We start from the raw sequence: 24,688 nt of genomic DNA on the forward strand, positions 1-24,688 counted from the left end.
AATACTTAAGCAATCCATTATTTTCTGTTTTATATTTGTAATTAATTTAGAACAATTTGTAGATTTTATTTTTCACTTTGACATTATGAACTTTTTTGTGTTGATCAGTGGCAAAAACTCCTAATTAAATCCATTCTGATTCCATGTTGTAACACAATAAAACGTGTAAAAGTCCAGTCGGGGGTGAATACTTTTGAGAGCCACTGTAGGCCTATTGGAGAACAGAATATTCTCATAATAACATTTTAGCAGAAAATACCAGCATGTTATTGTGTTAGTAAGCTTGTGTACCTCATTGTGCTCTATTGTTGCAAAACAAAATGTGACTCAAAATTGGGACTGATGGTTTTATGAACCCACGTACCCACACTGAGAAGACACATGGAGCATAGAATAACACCATTTTGCATAGTTCGTTACCTCAGTGTCCTATTAGTAAGTCTTAGACTTATAAAGTAAAAAGAGAGTAGGGGCTCCAACATTATTTATTCACCATTCATGCAAGATATTTGAATTAGCTATGTGCTAATACAGACAGAGTACAGTAGAGTAGCTTCTACATTTCAACCAGTTTTGATGCACAGATATTTTTTGTTTTACAGAATGCATGGACTGATTGCTTTCCGCATAGTACTTGGACTAGGAATATCTTATAAAAGATAGGGGCATAGGTTGAGCCCTCAGCTAATACATTACTTTGTCATACTGCAAATTTTTAATAAACATGCATTGAGAACATTAGTCAGTCAGTCTGAGAAGAAGCTGCAACAACAATGATTAATATATCTGGATTAGTAAAGGGTATAATGTAGTACTACCACAACTGTTATTGCTGCTACTCCTACCGCTACTGATAAAATCACTAATAGGTCTGTGTTTTCTACAGGAGTGCGTAAAGGCCACAGGGGACGACACATGCTGAAAGTAAAGTGCAAAGCAGGTGAGCAGGTTGAGAAGAGCCATGTCGACAACGTGGACAGAAGGCTAACCCTGGACCTGAAGCCCACACCTGTCAACAGTGGGAAGAAGAACCGCACACTAGATCTATCGGTTGATCAGATCCTCTTGCATTTGTTAGAAGCGGAACCGTCAACACAGTACTCAAAACAGAGCCACAACAAACCCTTCACTGAGGTTTCCATGATGAGTCTACTCACCAGTCTGGCTGACAACGAACTGGTTCACATGATAGCATGGTCAAAAAAGATACCAGGTAAGTGAAGGTAAATTGTTAGCATCTGTCATTATCATTTGTGTGAGCCGATTTCTTCCTTTTTTTCCTTTTTTACTCATGATTGATGGAATACATTTATTACATTATTTTACATTAACCTGAAAATGTCATTGTTTTTGCTAGTTTGACTTGAAATCACTGAATTTGACTCATCTAGATGCTACTGGCTGGCTATTGATTTTGCTAAGCGTAGGTTTATGGTTGATACAGTTGGTATGGCTTGCTTTCCTTAATACCCATTATGCTATTAAAGACTTAACCACTCAGCAGCACAGCCGTTCTCTAAGTTTTACTGACATTAGATTGTAAGTTCCTTTCAAGCAATATATCAGTTTGTATTCTCAACCCTCATAGCTGGAATATACTAAACTGACTGCACAGATAAATGTAGGTTCTGAGTGTGATTTTTTTCTATTATTATTTTTTTACTTTTTTATATCATTGCCACACATAATAATATATTAAACAGGTAAAACATGAAACATAAGCCTTATTTATCTTGCTAGGTTAATATGCACAGTTGATCTCTGTCTAGATTTAATCAAAACATGAGGCTGCTGTACCATTATGAATTAAAATCCCCTCTGCTCTTTGGGCTCTATCACACCAATTTAAATGCACTGGGAATAAATGTATTATTTGAGTTCGGACGTGATTTCAGTGACATCTGATCTGTACACACTGGACTGTAGCGGTGGGGCATATAGTAATTTAAGAGGCTTGCTAATGGCTGTGCCTGCTAATGATTTACTTTTGCAATGCAATAGCTGCCTTGTTTTAGACATTTCAAAAATGCTACACTAGCCTTGCTTGACTACTAACCCTACATTTGACTTAGCATTGTGTTCTCATTTTATGGTTTACAAACCTTTGAAGGAAAAAAAAATAGTTGGCACTAATGAGTTGTGAACTGACAAAATAGGCAACTCAGTGTTCTTATTATTTCTGCCTTTTAATTTATTATTCCAAACCAAGAAGAATAGAAAATGACAGTAAAATGATCACCATGCAGGCATCTTCATTTACCAACATATAGCTCCACCAAAACAGTGACTCTGTTTTTCGCAGCAAATTTGAATAGCATATTGGGAATACTGCGCAAGGGACAATATGGAGACTTTTTTTTTTTTTTGCAGGTCCAAATGTTCAAATACTTTCCCATTTATAGAAAACTGATAATAACTTATGGTCACTCTTAAGTGGTTTGCAAGGCTTGTGAGGTACGTTTTAAGGCTGAGTATGCTGAGGTCTGGTCAGAAACAAGTCAATCTGACTTTTTATGTATTATTTCTGCCAGTTGCATGACATGCATTTACACAAAAAACATCCAAAATCCCACTGAAATTCTATAGGGTTTTAGCTTCATGCATAGGCCTGGTCTTATAGTCTAAAAAATGTCTTAAAAGAAATGAAGCACTCACATAAGCTCATAGTCATTGTGACTGTTGATAAGAGTATCTCTAGAGAACAAATTGTGGTGTTGACTGGGTAGGTTAAGCACACTGTGGTTCTCCGCTAAGCACACACTGACAATAGCTTTAAGCCCCAACTGAGCTGTCTCTAATGTTCTATATTGGCACACCTGGGCTAGCTGAACCTGCTATCGTCTCTCTGGCCCTCCTCCGCCAGTATTAAAATGTTCACAGACTAACAATTGTTAACACTGTGGATATGAGCAATTTAATTATGTATTTTGAATTAAACTCAGAGTCCAGGCTATGACGGTAAAGAATCATTGGAGCAGTTAATGAGAACAGAGGGAGCAGGACACTGTGTTTCAGTCTGTGCACTTTTTAATATTTATGTACTTGCAGATTGGCTGAATTACTGCTACTTTAATCTGAACGAGGCAAAAGGTTAAACTGATGTTTTTTTCTATCGGCAAACTAGGTTGATGACCAACACTTTTAAACCAGTAAGTAGATACACAGAGAGAGTTCCGGGGACAATGAATATTTCTGACATTTATCATTACTGTCAGATGTACTTTATACTTCTAAGCAATGATCTAAAAGCCACCAAGAAGCTAAAAGGAAAAATAGACACTGAAAAGAAAAAATAGTGTGGAATAAAATAATAAACATTTTACTCTAATCTAATGCCCACTGATCAGATCAGATTATTATTATTATTATTTATAAGTGTAGGGTCAGATTCTCAGAGTCATTAGCATGTTTTTTTTTGTTTGTTTGTTTTTTCAGATAGCAAAAACAACCCAATAAAGTTACCAGCCCAGAATAAAAAAAGTCAGACATTTCATTTAGGGCTTGTGAGTCATCTAAAGCTGCTTATTATTTGCTATAGAAACATAAATAGTGTTTTTACCTTAATTGCACTGCTGACAATTTACAGCAAATAACTTTGAGAATCCAGCCGTAGTTTTTGTAGCTGATGTATTTGTGTCGTTTCCCTGCTGAGTGCTTTTAATGTTCTCTTGATGTATGCTCACTTGGTATCTTTGGAAAGGTCACGCTTAGAACATGAGCAGTGAAAACATTTTCCAACTTTATTCACAATGTAGATGTAAGGAATTATGGTTTAATTGACTATGTTTATTAATTACGTCTTACTCCTGCAATATTTATTCTCCTAAATGTATTAATAAAGTATAATCATAATTCAAATGACTTATGATTGACAGAATTTAGAATATTTAACAGGGTCTAGACAAAGTTCACCGGTTCCAAATAATACAGATTAACACACCTTGCAGACTTTAGTTCGAGATGAATTAAATGAATTACACTAGCTTGTAAACAATAGTAAGTTGAGTATATTCACCCCTCCACTTGGAGCCATGTTGATGTGGAGTCTACAGTTTCTACAGAGCAGCAGTGGAGGTTAGGAATGACTCTACTGCATCTTTGGGCTATCCCATATTTATATAGAAACTATCACAGGATTCCACAACATTTTCACTCCCATCTCTGGGTCTAAATTGCTTCAGGTTATGCAAACTAGGGATGTGCATTTTGGTACATTTTTACATATTTAGTGTCAGCGTTTAAATGTTTAAACCATATCTACATACACACACTCTTTATATAAACATTTCGATGTATATTGACAGCCCTGGTTAGGATTTTGTGGCAAAGAAACCCTAAATAAGCAAATAATGTTTTAACATAAAAACTTAACTACAAAGTAGAGCCTTGCTACCCAAACTGAGCCTGATGGAACCCGACATTAATAACCTTTCTCCACTGGCACTTCCGACCCGTGCGGGCTCGGTACGGTCCGGGTACGGGTGGTTCTACACTAGCTATTTGTCACGCTGAGCAAGAACCAAACTGTGAAATTCCAGCCTCACAAGACATCTGAATCTGGCCGGAACCAAGCTGAGCCAGGGGTGGGGTTAAGAATTTTTGTCATTAAGTTGCATCAGTCCGTACACTCCAGACAGACAACAAACAACATGATGGGCAGAGAGTGTGACAAGAGAAAAGTACAGCCATGGGATGCTGAGGAAGCGCAGGCTCTAATTTCTCTGTGTGCAGGTGGATGTGTTCAGGAAGATCTGGAGTCGTGGGTTAGTTTACAGGTTTAATTCCTGGTTTGTGCCAAGGGGAGGAGTTACCTGAGCCAAGGTATAAAAGGGAGGTAGTTGTAAGGGAAAAGATAGTATGGTAAAGAAGTATTGAGAGGTGAGGGTACTGTGTTAGCGCCCTGACCAGGCTTCCATTCTGGTTTCTATTTAAAGACAATTATTTATCCTGCACTATTAATTATAAATAGCTGTATTTATTTTATTTGAAGTTATTTGTTTTGAGTTAGTGATGTTCTCGTTCTGGTTCATGTAACTTAAAAAAGAAAAACAAAACAAGAATGCAACCTTAACTTCTGTTGTCCGTCTGCTTACCTGCAATTACATCTATGACCACTTGACAAATCCTTACAGAGAGCAATGCTAATTGTCTCACTATTGCTGATGAGGCAAAAAAGCTGACCTGCCAAATTCTCTGCAATATTGTTGACTCAGGAGGCAAACTGTGTGCTAAGCTACAGGCTTCATATACGTCACAGAATCTCCTCTCTGATTTTAAATTCCTCAAATAAAATACCTGAAGATTCAATAAAACACTCCCTGATTACAGTAACGCTAACTGAAAATGGTTTTCCGTTTTTTGTACCAATGAATCAATGCGATAACTTGACAAAGTCACCACACCACTTTCTGCCACAGCACTTCTAAACATGCACAGCTGTGAAGCTTGGCCTGTCTTCAATATTGCAAGCTGTCGAACACTTCTGGAAGATCCCACTGGAAACTTCGTTCTCTAGTCAGAATGACGAATTTCATGATGGTGTTGAACATTTAAACAACATGAGGCAAAACAGTTTCCCATTCTGGTCTAATATGAAAGTTCCCAGCATTTTTAACGGTGCTGTCTTCACTGCAAATCTTTTGTGTATTTATTCCACTGCCCTCACTAGGCTTTGAAGCAGCTGGTGTGTTTGACTCTCCGACACCCTTTCCACCTACATGTGTCACAGATGTATCAATTTTAAAATCTTTGCTGTTGCTAACTCAAACATTCTCTTCTCAATTTCACTGCAGTAAAAGTGTTGCACAAATTTAATTTACTAACGACAGTTCGCACGAGCAGCCATTTCCTAGCAATATACCTTGCAGCAACCCATCATGAGGCAGTTGTTCTCACGGTTAGACCTGACTATTAAAACTTGCACAGTTAATGATAACCAAGCTTTAACCTTCTTACAAAATCACAGTGATGTAGTCAAGACCAAACGTACCGAGACCGAGACCAAACGTACCAAGACCAAACGTAATGAGACCAAGTCCGAGACCAATACATTTTTGTTGTGACCAACCTTAAAATTAATTTTTGCTAGAAGAACAACAACAATGATAATAACTATTTCTTTTCTGAAAGCTATTTTTCTTTTAATAAACAAAATAAACACAACAAATGTAACAACTGAAAAATTTGTTTTATTGACTTTTTCCAGTTCCAATCAATTCACTTAAGAATACACACCCTGAAAAGGTGTATAAAAACATTTACTGCACAGATGGCTGTGAGCTAGAAACGGAAGCTGCACTTAGCTTCGGGAACTTACCGTACTCAGCAAGAATAGATGCTTCACTTTAGGTGCCTAGAAAACAAAAAATGAATATGGAATTATCTTAACAAATGTGGTGCTGTATTTACTGATCATTCTCATGTCAGTAAAACCATTTGGGGATTTAACATTAATGACCTTCACAATTAACATTTTATTACAATTAATTGTTTTGGCTACAATCTTAAAATTATGTTCCAAACATGCCACACACACACACACACACACACACACATATATAATGTAAATATGTAAATGTGATACAATTTTGTTAAAGTAATTAATATATTACATGAAATTTATTTGGTGGCAAGAGGAAAGTTTGCTTCATGGGAGAGGCTGAGAACGAAGTCTGATGCGTTAAATGTAGTAATTTTGAATGCGTTAAATGTAGTAATTTTGAATGCTGCTCTCTAGACTCAAGTATAATGGCTACAATATTTTGTATTTAATAGCTGTCACTATATAAAAGTGAGTGCAATTTGAAGGATACAAAGGGGTATATGATAATCGAGGAAATAAAATAATCTTGAGAATGTTTATGATTGAATGAGATCAATCTGCGTACTGCCTGCTAACGAGACCAGACGCCCCGAGACCGAGACCAAGACCAACACCTTAAAATGTGATCTCGAGATCAACCTCGAGACCGAGACCAGGTCATGAGACTCCATCTCTGCAAAATCACTGCTTTTTTTGGTTTATTTAATTGTAATAGCAAATAATAAATATTTACAAAAAACAGGGACAGATCTTATTTTTGTGTCATCATTGTTTGAATGCTTTGTAAAATAAGGGACTGGGTAAAGGAAAGACAACTCTTTGTATGAAATGATTAATTTAATTTAATTTAATAATTAATTTAATAATCTGACTGCACTGATTGATAAGAAAGCAGAATATCTTAACTTGATTTCCACCAAAAAAGTTAAGAAAGAAAAGTAGTTCATAGTATATATTATATATATATATATATATATATATAGATGATATAGATATTAGATATTATATATATATATATATATATATGACTGTACACTAATAAATTTTACGTATAACGGAATGGTGCTCTTGTTAAGTTTTTATAATTTCTGGTTACCGTTCTTCATAATACAGTCAGTGTGTTGACAAGCGTGGGTTTTAAACATGTGTTGCTTTTTATTTATTTATTTATTTTTTTACAGTAATTTGGTATAGTAAGGGTGCTGTGTGAATCACATTACTCTAAAAAGAGACCCGGCTCCTTTTCACGGTTCTTTTCTCTTCCACTGAAAGGTCACAATAATTAATTCCTGCTTACTACCAACAGCTTGTTTTTCTGCACAGATCTGTTCCACCTCAGCGCTACAGAGCACACAGCTGTGTTTTACAATTCCAATGCTGTTTCTATAGTATAGTAGTCTCCAGCTATGAGAACAACCCTAGGGAAGCAAGGAAAGTGTTCTCTTAGCTGGAGACTACTGAACTATAAAAAAACAGTGTTGGAATTGTAATACAGAGCCACTTACTCTGTAGTGCTGAGGTGGAACAGATCTGTCCAGAAAAACAAGATGTTGGTGTTAAGCACAAATTAATTATTGTGACCTTTCAGTGGAAGAAAATACACATAATTTTACCCTAGTCCCGGGATAATTTATGCAGAGGAGTTGAAAAAAATCGCATGAAAGGGATTGGGCTTAGTAATAGAAAGTCAATGTTTTGGGATTTTATGAGTTGTTTTTCTGTTTAAATATCCCCACGAGCCAGAGATAATGATATATTTAAACAGAAATACATCTCAAAATATTGATTATAAAGCTTGCTCCCACATGCCACTTGTTTGGCATACTGCTATAGGATGGGAGTATAGGAGGTTATAGTAGCTACAATAATTGCCAAAGAATTTCTATTCCAGCAGGCTGAGAAAATAATTTAAATACCACAGCATAAATAAATTCAGATCTGTCAGATAATGTATAGCTAGATCACTCAGCTTGTGCTGAAAGCCCACAGTCCAGAATGAAAATAATTCAAGCACATCCTGTTACAAACACAGAAAAAATGCTACATAGCATTGAAACTACTGTTAAAGAGCAGAGTGTATTTCAAAGAGATTGCATTCATATTGCTACTCAGTATTACAATTTAACTGATGCTGGAAAAGGCAGACCTACCTAAAACAGTCAAGACCTTTAAGTTTGCTACAGACAGCCTTGTATAGTTGTAAGCTGCAGGCTAATTGCACTGTGATTTAAAGACAAGGACTTTTTATAGTGGCCTTGAAACACTATTTTCAATTTTAAGGACATTTAGCACCCTTCAGTTTAATATTTTATACATTGGCAAATGTTCAACCTTTTTTTTCTATAGTAATAGCTAACTCAGAACAATGGAGAAAACAACAAAGGCTTTTTCATCATTGCCATGCATATCTTATTATTATTATTTTTTTAAGTAATAACACAAAAGTTAAAATTACAAAACCAGAAATTAACAACATGGGCTAATAATAAATCAGATCCCTTGAATTAAATTGTAGAGTTCTTTATTTTGAATAGCTTTGAGAATTTAGCCCTATGTTTTGCTAATTAGTAAATGTGAATTCACCCCTATATTCCAGTTAGGTTGTAAATTCTCTGCATTATGCCCATGCCATCCAGCAGGTTGGCCATTAATGTATAAGGGCTCTTTTTTATTGTTTATGAAGCCTCTATTTGTTTATGTTTGTGCTGGAGCAGAGGCTTATCTGATTTTCTTTTTATGCCACTACTGGTTAGGAGCTGTGTACTAATATTTTAACAGAAGAAATACTAAATAGTATAATCGAAAATACTACAGAAGGACAAATTACTTCTAGTTATGGTACTGTGTTTTTGAGTCATCATTTAGCCTGGTAACTATTGTTTGGTTTAGTGCTTCATGCTTTGCAGTTTTCCTGGAAATGGTTGATTAGATCTACACTGTAGGCAGTGCCATCCTTATCTTTTGAAAATAGCAAATTTACTTCCCAGAGGTAATTTTATTATGTATGAAATACGTTTTACATTTATAAGAGATAAACACTTATTCATGATGAGCTCAAATTCTCATGCAATGATTGATCACTGTCTCCTAATGCATCATGAAATATACTTGATGTCTTCTCTTTTATTAAAATCTCTTGGTGATTTTCAAAAAAAATCTTGCTCATGGGAAGTTGTTAATCTTGGCTGGGTACCCACAGGGGTATTTTTTTCCCCCCAGAAACTCCATCCATGGGCAAATATGTTTTGTACATTTTTACATTTTGCCACAATGGAGACCAAATTAATTCCAAAACAATAACTAAGAGCATACTGTTTAACTTATGATTCACTTGAATCACAGTTTTCCTGCTTAGAAACAGTCTCTAAGCACATGTAGCATAAGAAGGCCTGACCTGATTTATTGAGAGAGATTGTACCGGCTCAATCAGCTACTAGGAACCGGACAATCATTGATTGGCCGAGTGGGCTGAATGGCCTCCTGTCATTTGTAGATTTTCTTAGTGTGTTTCTTCTGATGTGAAATGATTGCACAATACATACATTTCCATAGTTATATTTTCTTCTGTGCATATTGTTTGTTTTTCAGGGTTTGTGGATTTGACGCTCCATGATCAGGTGCAGCTGCTGGAATGCTCTTGGTTAGAGGTCTTAATAATTGGTCTTATCTGGCGCTCTGTGGAATCCCCTGGGAAGTTACTTTTTGCCCCAGATCTGTCCATTGACAGGTTGGTAAATATTGCTCATATACAGTTAAAATTATCTGACAAAACATCTCTAATAAATGAAAAGAAAACCAGGCATAGCAAACAGAGATGAAAACAAAGCAGATAGGATGTTCAGAGATTGGTACCAAGATCTGTTGAGAACATATAACCAAGTAGGATTACATTTAGAGTGCTAGCCCTGTTGGTATGAGTGGGTTTGGGGGGTTTTTCAGTTTTTACTGAATATAATATATATATATATATATCTATATATATATTATATAATAGATATATATATATAACTGTTATTATACTGTTGTGTCGTGGGATATATAATCCCCTTCTTGAATGTACAGTATTCAAACCTTTTTAATGGTTAAGCTGCCTCAAACATGCAGTTCACCCTAAACACTACCCATTTACTTTTCAGATACACTGAATAGCTATAGTAACTGAACCTATCCAATCTGCCATTGCCAGACAGCTTTTTTGTCAAATAAATCAGTTTCTGACAACACTTCTACACTTTACTCAGTTAAACAGTGTGTTTATTGCTCCTTGTATTATGTCAAAACAGGGGAGGTGTGCATCTGCTTTCTCCAAGAAAATGATGAAACATTTAACCCTTTAACATACAACGGTCTGGCACACTGGAGTCGCCTGGACATAAAATCTAATTCAGTTTTTTTCTTATGTAAAGCAGTGTTACAAATATTATTTAGAATGATGTGGGGAGAGAAGATCTGGCTTCTGAATGAGGAGTAGCTGATGGTAGAGAGCCTTTATAGGGAAGGGAGAATTAACTAGATAATAAAGACTGGGAGAGACCAATCAATCAATCAATCAATCAATCTTTATTTTATATAGCGCCTTTCATAGTGGAACACCATCACAAAGCACTTTACAAGATGCAGTAAATACAAGAAGAATGTAGATCCTTAGTCAAGGACAAGTATTTCAAGTAATTATTTGATATGGTATAATGTTTTCCCTTTTTAATGTTTAAGGTTTACAGTAATGTGTTTGTTTTTAATGTTTTCTAACTAAGGTGTAATTTGACCAATGAATTAATTAGATTTATTGATTATAAGAAATATGGTACACAACCTTTTTCAAACTATGTCAGGTACCCTGTAAGATTTCATTAAAATAGTTTTCTCTGCAAACTAAAAGGCTACGTTTGCTCCCAGGAGTGTTTTCTCCCATTCATTTGGAATTTTTGCCTTTTTTTAAATCTATTTAGATACTCATTTTCTGGTTCCCATTTTTCCTTTATATATTTTATTACTGTTGTTTGGGAGGTAATGAAATAAGTTTCTTGATATATTTAGTGAATTAATCATCCATTTGTGATTACACTTGGTATGGACATCCCTTAGCTGTCTTTGTCGGATTTCGTTCTTACGAGTATTAGAATCTGTAGCAGGTCATGATGACTTACTTATGCAGGAGTTTTGACTTGTGATTGGTTGTGATAATGATGTGATATTTTTTGAAATAGGCCCTTCTATTTTCATGACTTAGTGATCTGATTGGCTACCTGAATGTATATGACATCATTTTTACCTTCAGCCTGAAACAGGCATACAGTAGTGGTGAAAAGTAGCCCTAAATTGAAACTTATATGATGTAGTTAAGAATAAAATTTCTAAAATCCCTTAAAATCATTCTGGAAAATAGAATTGGGCTTGTATGTGACCTTCTTATTGAGTTCATCTATTAATTGAAGTTTTTCCATTGGTACCCATGTAACGCTGTAAATGAAAAAATAATCAACAGGGGGTGGAACGGTCACCCCTGATAGAAAGCCCTTATTTCCCAGTAAAATCCCAGTTATTTCTGCAGAAAGTGAGTCTTTCTGATCCTCTCCCTTGCAGCGATGTGCAAGGCAGGGGCTTAGAAAAGGCTACAGTCAGCCAAGTGTAGGGAAGAAGTAGTGACACACATGTGGTGTTGTTTGCCAACCTTCTCTTTAGAATTTTAAGGGTGCTATTTTAAGTAGAATATAATAATATGTTTTCCCCCCTCTTTTCCATAGGAATGAAGGGAGCTGTGTTGAGGGACTGGTGGAGATATTCGACATGCTCCTTGCAACCGCATCTCGTTTTTGTACTCTGAGACTTAAACATGAAGAGTATGTGTGTCTCAAGGCTATCATCCTGTTAAACTCTGGTGAGACATCCAGTGTTTGTATTCAAATAAAAGGTCACTCACTTGTTGTAGCAGGGCAGTTTTGATTGATTATTGATATTTTGTTTAACAATTCACGGAGGTGTTGTCTTGGTGGACAAATGACCAAGAATGCTGCCAAGCTGGAAAAAAATAATATATAAACAATTAAATAAAGGTCCGATTTGACCCATTGCCTACAAATTAGAGATGCCTGAAGTATTGTTGCTTAAAGAAAACAACCAATACCTTTTCAGTTTCATAGTGTGTGAGTTTGCTGTTCACTAGCAGTTTTGCACCTTTTAAGTGTTTTGACATTGCAGGATATTAGTGGCTCACTAGGATTCAGTATATTTGATTACTGTGGTAACTTTCTAAATCTATCTTCAAATACCATGGTGACAGCCTGTCTGAAGCATCAAGGACACCCACGCTCATGAGAGTATGTTAGCAAAACAAAATTGCTGTCTGCCTACCTGCAAAGAACTCTTTTACTTTGTGAATTTAATTTAATCAATATAGCTGTTGTTGTATTGGGATCCTTTGCTTCTTGTAGGATATAACTGTATATAATTTGTAACTTCACAAAAATTAACAGTTGCAATTTAATGTTTTGCAGTTTTGCAGATCAATTCAAGCGGGCATCATTCAAGTGAGTCATACTTTAAAATAGAGAAAAAATAAGATGAGGGATGACATTATTGATCAAATAGCAACTCTCAACATGGCACCAGAGATGATTCAAATTGTAACTTAAGCATAAATATCTGCAATTTTATGTATAGCCTACTCACAGACAAAGGTATTAGCACCTGTGGAAGGGTGGTGGGTAATTCACTGACACAGGAGACAGACAGGTGGATTTGGCAACACCGCACAGGTGCCCAGTTTTATTTTGGGTTGCTATTTTTCGTTTAGCCCGCAGATGGCGTTGCTGGTCCGTGGTCTGCTTACCAACTATGGTAAACAGAACCACGGGAATATCAAATAATGGTAAAACAGTTCAGGGTGCAAACGCACTCGCAGGTGCTTCAAACAATAATTCAAGAATAGAAGGCGAAAAGAAAAAGGGAAAATAAAACAGTAACAAAACTACAAAGAAAAGGTGCTGCACTTTGCAGTGATATCCCGGTCGCCGCTGCCTGTGCGACCCGGATCATCGTCCTACGCTGCCAGCTAACTAGCCTGCTCAGCTATAATATTTAGGGGTCTGCCCAAGGGTTCCCCACCCTCGCTGTCTCGCTCTGAAACTCTGTTTCATTCTCTCCAACTGGTTCTCGGTCGTGGACCAGCGCTTCCGCACTCTCTGCACGTTTAAAAGGGCAGACCTGAGGAAACAGCAGAGCATTATTTTATAGGGCTAACAATCTCCCAAGACTCGCCTCTCAGCCATTCAGAGAGGGGGGGAAAGTCCACACACCCATTTTCCCACCTCCCCGTGTAACTGCCATGACTCACAGGCGGTTGTTGGACGACTGCCGCCCTCTTCCTGCAGCCCTGTGAACACGCCAGCAGAGTCAGCACAGATCTCCCCCTGCTACAGCACCCTACACTTATTATACCATAAATCAAGGTAACAGATTAAGGACAAACATTTAATACACAGGAAACAAAATATACCATTTTTAGTAACTGAACAAATAATGTTAATCATAATACAAACAAACATATTTAATTTAAAGGTGTAGTGTAAAAAGAAGCTGTAGGCTTCTGAACCTCTTATCTTCCTCTTAGAGACAGAATAAATTACTGGGGAATAGATTTTACAAAACTGTAATTAATTATTTAGGTTTTAACTCTCTAATACCCTACAGCTGACCCCAGCCTAGGCACACCATTAGCCAACAATGCCTGTTATAACTCTACCTCCCTAACCGGGGGGCACACCCCACATTGTGAGCCTCACTCTACTTCCCAGATTAACCTTTTCAACACCAGTGGGGACCATCACACACTTGGAGCATGTCCTATTATTTCAGAGCACTGGTCTTTGATGCCCCCAAATGTGGCTTATAATGGCATTGCTGCCTGTTAACTGGCTAATTGTTAAGTGGTATGATAAGTCTTCGCTGGTGTTCTATTCAAGACGATCTGCTGGAATTGATCCGAAAATATATTTCAGGATTTTATGGGCCCGATTTTCAAAAGCGGTTTCATTTTAGGTGGAAACGGCAAAATCCGCTGAAATGGATCACATTTCATGCACAATTTTCTGCGGTTCTAAATGAATAAGTAATGAGAATTTAAGCAGTTTTATCCTCCAAAATAGTACTTCCAGTGCAATTGTGTTAGCAAATGCTACATAAATGCAATCGAATACGCAAATGAAACAAGAGGTTAAATTCTTATTTCAGTCTTACCAATCACTTGTTTAATTAGGACAACATAAAAAAAAATAAAAAAAAATAAAATAATCTCAACAAATTATGGGAGTTATAGGTTTGAATGAAAATGAATGAAAACTTTTTTTGAATGTGCACAGAAGCTAAAATGAATCATTTATCATTTATTTCAGGACGCTTATTTTTTTCTCTCTACACAGATGAAGACGAGCTTTAGTCTAATAAGTCCTGAAATAAATGATGTATATTTTTTTTTAATTTAGAGTGACCAATTATTATTTTTCTTTATTTTCCCCCAATTTGGAACGTCCAATTATGTTTTGTTCTCCTCATCGCATAGTCTCCACACAGCACAAACATTCTGAGGTCATGTGATCATCCTTCGATCTGACACGCCTAAAGCCAGAATTGCTTTTACACCAAGCAATCGAGAGCAGAGATGGCCTTGTGGAGACTTTTTTGACCCAGCAAGCACTATAAAGCTGCCCACACGCACACACAGAGCTGCTTCCTACATATGATCCATGTTGAATGCCAGGGAGACATGTCTGACTTGCTGGCGTATAGTCGTATTGACTGTGCTGAAATAGGTGAAAAGCCAACTGGTGGAAGTTTACATTATCTACCAATTTGGTCTTTAGAAAATAGATTCTTAGAGCATTACATATTCCGCCAAAAGAAACCGTCAGAATAACTAATGAACTAAACTAGCAGATAGAGTCCTGCCGTGTTTTCTGCAGCTTTGGAAAATACTGAATCAGTGGGAAAAACAGGGGTGCAGAAAAAAAAAAAATGGTCAAAACAATGTGATCCTCCAGCAGATATCCTTTGAAAATAACCCCCTATAGGTCTAATAGCTAATGTATACATCTAGCTTGTCAATGGCTTTGATTGAGAAAATACCAGGCTGAGACTTGAGCATTATAATCAGTTTAATGCATAATAAACAGTGAGCCAACTTGGCATGATTTGTTTCTGATTGTTAGTTTGTGATGCAGAGAAGAGGTTATTACAAACTAGTCTAGAAAACTTCCTTTTGAACTTTCAGTGTAACAAGTCCTAGAAAATTAATTTTCTTTCCTGTTTCAGGTGCCTTTTCCGTTCTCTCCAGCACCAATGAGGCTCTGCATGATAGCCAGACCATTCAGCTACTACTGGATAAAATCACAGACACTCTCATCCATTTCATCGCCAAATCAGGCTTACCTCTGCAACAGCAGTCTAGAAGACAAGCCCAGCTCCTCCTTCTTCTCTCACATGTCCGCCACATGAGGTGAGCACACAAAACTAACAGCACTTCCTCCATGAGACATCACCAACCCCATGTGGTACATACTGAGTTGCAAATAGGAGCAGCTGCTTTGAGTTCTTTCTTAATAGTTTTAAAGTACTGCAGAAAAATAATTCAAGATCGATGCTGCAATTTTTGGCCACTTTGTTTCAAGAGATATCCTGTCCTACAGTAATATGTGAGGGTTAGGAAGTTAAAGACACTTAAATGACCCAGAGTGGAGAATTTGGGAACTGTATTGTATCTAAGCAAGGCATGGTTTTACTTATTAAAATACAGTTGTTTTTTTAATGCTCTGATGTTGTCTTTTTCATAACAGCATCAAAGGCATAGAGCACCTGTACAACATAAAGTGCAAGAACATAGTCCCCCTCTATGATTTACTGCTGGAGATGCTGGATGCACACCGACTTCATTTCCTAGGGGGCAGTGAGCTGGAGAAAGCAACAAGATGAGTAAAGGATCGCATTCTCTGCCCACTTCAGACAGAAGTGGGATGAATTTGCATGCATAATTGTGAGCATTGCAGGCTTGAACCCCAACAGCATGCTACCTGCTTTAACAGCACAGGACTGCATTTCTTCAGCCTTATCATCACTGGAGTAAGCACACTCTAGCACTTAAACTGACAAAATAATCTTTTATATGAAAAATGTAGTAGTCTCTTGTAGTCTTTTCGTGCGAGTGTTTCAGATTCACAACTAATGCCTTTGAATCAATAAGTGTTTCGCAAAGACCAGCTTCCTGGGACCTATATTTCATTTAACAAAAACAAAATGTTTGTCTGGAATTTTAGGCTAGCAGTGTTGCATTTTATATTCATAAGTAAATTGATGGTACACTCTACCCTTCAACGTGAAATGTTAATTTGTAATTTACAGGGATAACATTATTATGAACTGACAGGCTCACAGATATAAAGAAAAGAATATTATTGTTATAAAGGTTGTTCTAAGCACAAATACAGTACACCCTGTCGCATTTTATGATTTGTTATTTCATGAATTTCACAGGTAGGCCATGTTGACAATGCATTTTGAGTGTTTATTATTGCAGTGTGATTTTGAACTTACTCAATTTTGGACCCATGAGGGGGCTAGTTTCCCCCCTTCTCCCACATTTGTGACAATGAATAGTAATCTCTATGACAATAACACACTAAAAGCAGTACTGCACTTCTTGGGGGGGTGGGGATTCTAGCCTAGAGATTTGCTACAACCATACCCTTAATTATTTTATTGATCCATTTAAAACTCTATTCAGGTATTAAACCCTTGATTATTTAATCGATAACCTCCAAAATCTGCTATGGAATGGCCCTGGAGAACTGGAGCTGCACACCCCTAATGTAAAGCTTTGATTGGATGAGTAGTCTTGGAAAATGACTGGCATCTGTAGTGTAAAAGACCATCGAAACCAAATAATTATTAAAAAATATCAATGTTGTAGAGATGCCTCTGAAATTGCCTTACTCACTTAATAACGAATAGAGTTGCAACTGATCTTTTTGTGTTAAATAAAAAATGTAGCACTTTAAAGGGCATATATGCATTTAACCATGGTAATGACTGAGTAAATTCCAATGGCAACTTAAATACATGGTAACTGCTGGTGGGCAAATTGTGTTGTTACAAAGTAATTACACCAGGCAACAACATGTTGTTCACAAGGCAGTTTCCATGTAATTAAACACTTGTTTCACCAACAGTTACTGTAAAGTAGGAGCCATTGGTAATAACCCAATATTACATAGTTATTCTACTCTATTATCTAAAGTACTACCAAACGTAGGTAATATATACAAGAAATGTTTATAGACTGCCAGTTTATAAAAAGGCTCTAAAGTCAACTCCTGTTAAAACCTACATCACCCCGCTCCTGGTTTTGACCACATCAAATAATAAATATTTCAGCGGTCTTTCATTTTCGTCTTACAGCATTCTATACCCAATAATCATGTGACATCCTAGACATGTCACATGTCATCTCTCAAGTGGTAGTCTTTTCTATTTTTTTCTTGGTAACAGTATACATATTAACAATGAAACTAATATAACGTGTACATTTTGTTGTTAGACTGTGATGACTACAGTTAAGAATACTATATGTTCTGCACCTTACTGTTAAATTGTGTTGCTCATCTGTAAATAGACAGCTGAATGTATGTTTTGCCAATTTGTTAACCAACAGAAAAAATAGCCCTAAGTCCTACACTACCCAGTTTACATGGTAAAAACATACATCTAACAGACCAGGTACATCTGTACACTATTCAGACATAGTTTATATTGGTGTAATTAATATCCCATGATCATTCAGGCTTCAATTACAGACACACCTGCCCTAGTGAAAAGTGCTTTGATTTTTTTTTTCGTGAAATAATAAATGTTAGTATTAAAGCAGACATTAGAAAAGGATGTAAGAATTTAGCTATCCAGCAAATATTTATTATGGCAAATAATGCAGAGGAAACAATAGAGTGCATAAATAAATGCATCTAAAATGTCAAAACAAATAATCACATACATTATTTTCTTAATTATGAAAGTTGTCCTACTGTATTTAACCTCTTCATTCTTTGTACAATTCGCATCACTGCTACATTCCCAAACTTCAAATTTTACAGGTTTGTCCAGTACATCATTTCAAGTTGATTGACAGTTTTGCCCAAAAGGTTTATTGCTGTTGTGTCCTTTAGCAAAAATAATATGTAAAAACGTGTCAAGGGCATGAGATTGAAATTAATTAACATTGTCTTTTAAGACCATGGGCTTCATTTACTAAGCGTCGGTAATGTGGCCAAAACTGAGGGAGGAGAATTGAGATGACTGTCATGGTATTTTCCAATGTGTCACGCCCTATTTACAAACATTTTAGAAGTAAATATACCGGTCTGAAAAATTCTAATTAGCATACAAATTGTAGATGGCAACAGGTCTGAAGTTGCACACAGTATTTATTCTATTGAGATGTAAAAAAAAATGCTGATATAATTTAGTTTCAATTTAAAATAATATTTAATTATCTACTCGTCCTACAACAATGTGAAGCCTACAACACAACAGCATGGTTTGTATTGTGCTGTATTACATGTAGGATAGACAACTATTCATTTGATTTTACTAATGTACTGTTTAAGCCTGTTGTAGAGCTGGTGTGCTGGTTAAAAGAACAAGAACAACAACAAAAGTAAAACTGGCTGATTATGAATAAACCAGCTGTTGGTGTAGTTTAGAACTGAATGTTAATAGATCATCAGGAAATGATTAAAATCTGTCTCAGTTTTATACAGTATTAACTGTCATCAAATCCTTGGATCTGTTCTGGACAAACAGTGAACCTTTGTTTACTAGAATTGTATGATGCCTTTGATGACTTCTAGTAATGAAGGTTACATCAAACAAATTGTGTCCTGAGACCAGTTGCTTTTGCTTTGTCAACAATTAGAAGTATTTGCTGTGCTGCTATCACAGCTGTAATGGTACAGGTAATAATGATGAAAGTGACCAATAATAGACTCCTGTCTTAATTAGTGGGTTAAGTGTTATGGTGCAGAAAGAGTCTTGTGTTCACATTACTGAGTATTGATAATATCTAAACTATCTACTTTTATTACACTGCTTCCGTACCTTTGTCAATGCACTACCTATTGTACGCAGCCTCTTTCAAAACTATGAAAGATATTGTGATGTTCTTTTTTTCTGCTAGTGCACTTTTGTGTGAAAAAAAGTGTTTATTGTTATTGTATTGTTTTTTGCTTTGTGCTAAATTTGCTGGGGAAAACTGTTTTTTTTTTTTTTTTGGCACATTTGTAAAGAAAACTACCTTAATTTTAAAGACAGATATACTGTAGTATGTAGATTTTACCATGTGTTTTAAATTAAAAAATAAAACAAAAGTTGCAAAATAATTTTCAGCTTCATTATTTCCAGTTTGTGAAGTTGAAATTAACCTCAACGGGTATCAAGCTTAAAACAGAAGAGCCCGTTGTATGTATTAATTATACAGCACTTGAGATTTACAGTGTGACTACACATGGAAAACTTGTCATCCATTATAGTATTTACCATGAGAAATCCTTCTTTGGGGTAGGTGTACTAAAGTGTTGCGCCTGTCGCAATTGGAAGCCTGTGGTCAAATGTGCTTAACAAGCAAAATTCTATTTGCAACTTTTTAAGGAATCCTTTGCAGCAGCTGTTTCTGTTTGCGGTTCAAGCGTAGATATATATAATTTGGGGCATTCCTGCATACATTCGCAAAAAGTGGGCGGAGATAGTGCAAATAAGGGTTCTCAAATATTATAATGAGGTGTACGAAAGCTGCAGGCAATTATGACACTTACAATTGCATCAATTTGTTAGGAACTTTTGAAAGCACGTTTTAAACAGTCGCACTGTTGCTGGCATTTCCCAGTCTTCTCGTGCATTGACAGTTGTGCTCAATGCATTTTTGAGGTGAACAGTGAAATACCTATTTTTCCCTAAAAGCAGGGTGTACTTATAAGCCTTGAATACAAATTTCTATGACATTTCTAGTTTCCCCAATGTGCCGCTAACCCCTCCAGCTCATTCTGAACATCTGTATAGGAATACAGAAACACACCTAGGTCCAGATAATCGAAGCGATGCGCAATTCCCTCGCACAATTTGTGCCTGTATTTCACTTCAGTGATTGGGTGAGTGAGTGCTGGAATGATGTGCTCAAAGTTAAGGCTTACTTTTTAAAGCGTTATTTTGTGCCATGGCAAAATTGGTTTTGTGCCTGGCGCATATTTTTGAACATGGCAGGATTTGCAAATTGTTGGCCACTCCCGCCAATATGTGCGATGTATACATTATATCTGTGCACAGCGCAAAAAATACGTTTTGAATATGGAAATGTGGCAGGCTGGCAAGTGGAAAGAGGCCCAGAGACAGACTGCAGTTCATAAAATCATAATTTTATTATAAAAAAAAGAAAACACAAAAATAAAGTGCACAAGGGCAAAACAAAGATCTTTAGACACAAATAAAGCAAAAACAAAACTTACAAAAAAAAATAAGGTTTCCAGGCTGGGAAATGCCTTCACTGGATTCAAAACTTTCAAGCAACCATAAACACCAACCTGCTTCCTCAACTCCCTCTTTTCAAATGACAAGCAGAGGCCTCCTTTTATGTCAGGTGGTTGGGCTCTGATTGATCGTTAATTAACCTAATCAACTAATCAACCCCAGCCACCTGAACATAATAAACCCAGGCAGGTAGTGGAAATTAACCCCATCCCTGCCAATTTAAAAAGGGCAGAGCTTTGCTCTGCCACAGGCACATTTTGCGCATAACTGCCATTTACAACACTCATAACCCTCTGCGCCATGCGCAAACCTTTTGAGTATCTGTGCCATAGTCTATTAATGTGCAGGTGGCTTGGAATTGTGCACAATTTAGCACTGCACCACTGACTAACAAATAAAAACACAGTATGCATTTGGTTTATGGCTACTAATGATAAATCAAAACTGTGGTATAATGAAAAATGTGTTGCTGGTCCTTTGAAATTCGTATTAATGAGAATTGACTGGCCATCTATAAGTATCATAACTTGTCAACGCGGCACCATGATCTATTTTGTGTTATCTAGGTTGCCAAATAATAATAATAATAATAATAATAATAATAATAATAATAATAATAATAATAATGTATAGGTGTACTGTACAGATTTAGATTTTTGTTCATAATGTAACGTGTAGCCTACCCAAAACACATTAGTGTTATTTCAGTGCAATGATTTCTAAATTATCGTATTTTTTTAAACTGACACCTCCTAATTAATGTCGGATAAACATATCCAGTTTAGCGAGAGGCTATTGTGATTATGAAAAGCTTTTTGATAGAAACTAGGGCTGTAACTATTAAAAATGTCTAATTATATATATATATATACACACATTTTTAATAGTTACAGCCCTAGTTTCTATCAAAAAGCTTTATATATATATACAGCTGTGGAAAAAATTAGACCACTGCAAAATTATCAGTTTCTCTGGTTTTACTATTTATAGGTATGTGTTTGGGTAAAATGAAATTTTTTTTTTTATTCTATAAACTACTGACAACATTTCTCCCAAATTCCAAATAAAAATATTGTCATTTAGAGCATTTATTTGCAGAAAATGACAACTGGTCAAAATAACAAAAAAGATGCAGTGTGTTGTCAGACCTCGAATATGCAAATAAAATAAGTTCAGATTCATTTTTAAACAACACAATACTAATGTTTTAGAAGAGTTCAGAAATCAATATTTGGTGGAATAACCCTGATTTTCAAGCACAGCTTTCATGAGTCTTGGCATGCTCTCCACCAGTCTTTCACATTGATGTTGGGTGACTTTATGCCAATCCTGGCGCAAAAATTCAAGCACCTTGGCTTTGTTTGATGGCTTGTGACCATCCATCTTCCTCTTGATCACATTCCAGAGGTTTTCAATGGGGTTCAGGTCTGGAGATTGGGCTGGCCATGACAGGATCTTGATCTGGTGGTCCTCCATCCACACCTTGATTGACCTGGCTGTGTGGCATGGAGCATTGTCCTACTGGATAAACCAATGCTCAGAGTTGGGGAACATTGTCAGAGCAGAAGGAAGCAAGTTTTCTTCCTGGACAACCTTGTACTTGGCTTGATTCATGCGTCCTTCACAAAGATAAATATGCCCGATTCCAGCCTTGCTGAAGCACCCCCAGATGAGTCAAATTTTCAGCTTTGCCCAACACCTGGTCGTCTAATGGTTAGACGGAGACCTGGAGAGGTCTACAAGCCACAGTGTCTCGCACCCACTGTGAAATGTGGTGGAGGATCGGTGATGATCTGGGGGTGCTTCAGCAAGGCTGGAATCGGGCAGCTTTGGCATGAATCAAGTTATGTGATTTTGACACAATTTGTACTTAAACACAAACCTAAGCATGGCTGAAGCTATTTGAAATTGTGAAACAAACATGGCATTATGTCTTCTAGTTTTAAATACTTGAGGAAAGAGGAAAGAAGGGGAAGGAAGAGGATAGCCCCTGCAACTAGTTTATAGGACCAGAGTGACTTTTCAGATGAACTGGAGCTGTGTCATAGCTGTGCAAGGCTGCTGCTGCCTTAACCTTTTACACAACCGGCTTGTTCCAAATACCAGCAGGGGATGTTTATGGTACCAGTGTCTACATGCATCAGTGTCTAAATGAGGTTACATTTATCACCATTGCACACCTACTGCTTAAATAAAGTGTTGTGCTATACACTGCCGTTGCAGATTCTGTAATGTCCCTTTGGTGAGATGAGGTTAAAAGCTCTACAATCAGGAATGCAGATGAGCATGGCTCTTTTGCATTGTGGTTAAGATGCTCGCTTGCGGTGCAGGGGGTCGTCGGTGCCCTCTTACACTCCATCACCCCACCTGGCTGACCCCTGACAGTGTCAGGGGACACACCTCAATTGAGGCCAAAATGGTCTAAATCATTCCCACATCCTGTCCACAATACTTACCGAGTTGCCTCACCCTTTCCATACTGTGTCTAAATCGGTTCTAAGTTTGATAAGAAATATCCCCCCCAAAAAAATCAACACAACCAATTTTGTACATTGTCAGCTGTATATTAAATGCAAATAAGCAGTTAAAAAAGTCAGCCATAGCAAACTGTACATAGATAAATAACTTTTTATTTTATTATTTTGCTATACATCAAATACTCATTTAATTACACCAGTGATTTTATTTCTTACATCCAGTTATCTGCATCAATAAAAAGTGCTGTCACATTTAAACACTGTGCATTTGACTATCAATGATTAGTTTATTTGAAAGCAAAGACTATAAAGACATGCCAAAAAACATTTTATGTAAAAAAAAAAAAAAAAAATTGGCATATAAGCTATTTAAAATGTTATATTACACATCATTAAATTATCTACCATTTTGTTCTTGTTAAAATACTGATGTAACAATAATGAACTCTTTACTCACTGGCTGAAAAAAAAGAAAACTAAGCCAAAAATACAAAGTGTAAATTCAGTGTGCTACTTTGCACCGACAGACCAACAATATTAATAAACACCTGTAAATAGGCCAATTATTTTTTGGTAAAAAGTATTTCATTTTTTCCTCCGCCAGCCACAGGATTACTTTCTTTGATTTACCACTATCCTGTTCTGTTGCAAAACACGTTGTGTACTGCACCACATCCACTGTACTATGCAGATCAAATGATGAATGGCACATCACCATTCTCTCACCACACTCCACTGCACTTGACAACCAACTTAGTGGTTGTATAAAAAAAAAAGTAGAAAAAAGTCATTCAATCTTGAATCAGTGTTTCATATTGGAGGGGGGCCGTTTGTGTATCTCAACATTGGGTGGAAGGACCTGGCAAAGTTATTGGACAGGGTGCAGCTGTAGTCCTTCTCTGTCAACGGCACCAGGCAGGCTAAGCCAATCAGTAAGAGGAGCAGCAGCTGGAGCAGCAGAGCTGCTCTGAGCACCCGAAGGAAGAAGGACTGGGAACGCCGAGGGTGCTGCATCTCAGAATGGGAAGAACCTGATCCACTTCTGTGAGGCCTATTGAAAAAAAAAAAGTAAAAGCAAGAAAGTGCATCCATATTTAGAAGCATTTCTGAGCAAAGGTTTCTCAAACACCGACCTGCTAAACATGTTTAGTTTCAAGTCCTGATGATTTAAGTCCAGGCTAGTCTATATTATACAAAACATAAGGCTTGGACTGAACTTGCATTGATCAACCTGTACCTGGACTTGGATCTGAAACATGACATTAGTTACACTGTAATTATACAGTAAACATGTTCTGGTTAATGTACAGTGTAGCTACAGTACACAATT

The 24,688-nt window shown here is 36.7% G+C and overlaps 2 protein-coding genes across 5 annotated transcripts in view; one reads left to right on the forward strand and one right to left on the reverse strand.

Annotated features, from left to right (window-relative positions):
* Positions 1-18,832, forward strand: part of LOC121315846 (estrogen receptor-like) — a 49,289-nt gene extending 30,457 nt beyond the window's left edge. For 2 of the 4 annotated variants that reach the window (XM_041250338.1, XM_041250340.1), the window contains 6 exons: positions 887-1,213; positions 9,911-10,049; positions 12,067-12,200; positions 12,817-12,849; positions 15,629-15,812; positions 16,150-18,832. In XM_041250338.1, coding sequence (XP_041106272.1) covers positions 887-1,213; positions 9,911-10,049; positions 12,067-12,200; positions 12,817-12,849; positions 15,629-15,812; positions 16,150-16,285 — 953 coding nt within the window. In that variant the 3' untranslated portion in view covers positions 16,286-18,832. The remainder of the gene's footprint in view (positions 1-886; positions 1,214-9,910; positions 10,050-12,066; positions 12,201-12,816; positions 12,850-15,628; positions 15,813-16,149) is intronic. The other 2 variants (XM_041250339.1, XM_041250341.1) reach the window with 1 other exon arrangement.
* Positions 18,833-23,122: 4,290 nt separating this feature from the next.
* LOC121316402 (nesprin-1-like) overlaps positions 23,123-24,688 on the reverse strand; it is a 161,502-nt gene continuing 159,936 nt past the window's right edge. The window contains exon 144 of the mRNA XM_041251476.1: positions 23,123-24,409. Within this exon, the coding sequence (XP_041107410.1) occupies positions 24,169-24,409 (241 nt within the window). The 3' untranslated portion in view covers positions 23,123-24,168. The remainder of the gene's footprint in view (positions 24,410-24,688) is intronic.

Source organism: Polyodon spathula, chromosome 5, assembly GCF_017654505.1.
Source record: "Polyodon spathula isolate WHYD16114869_AA chromosome 5, ASM1765450v1, whole genome shotgun sequence".
NCBI lineage: Eukaryota > Metazoa > Chordata > Actinopteri > Acipenseriformes > Polyodontidae > Polyodon > Polyodon spathula.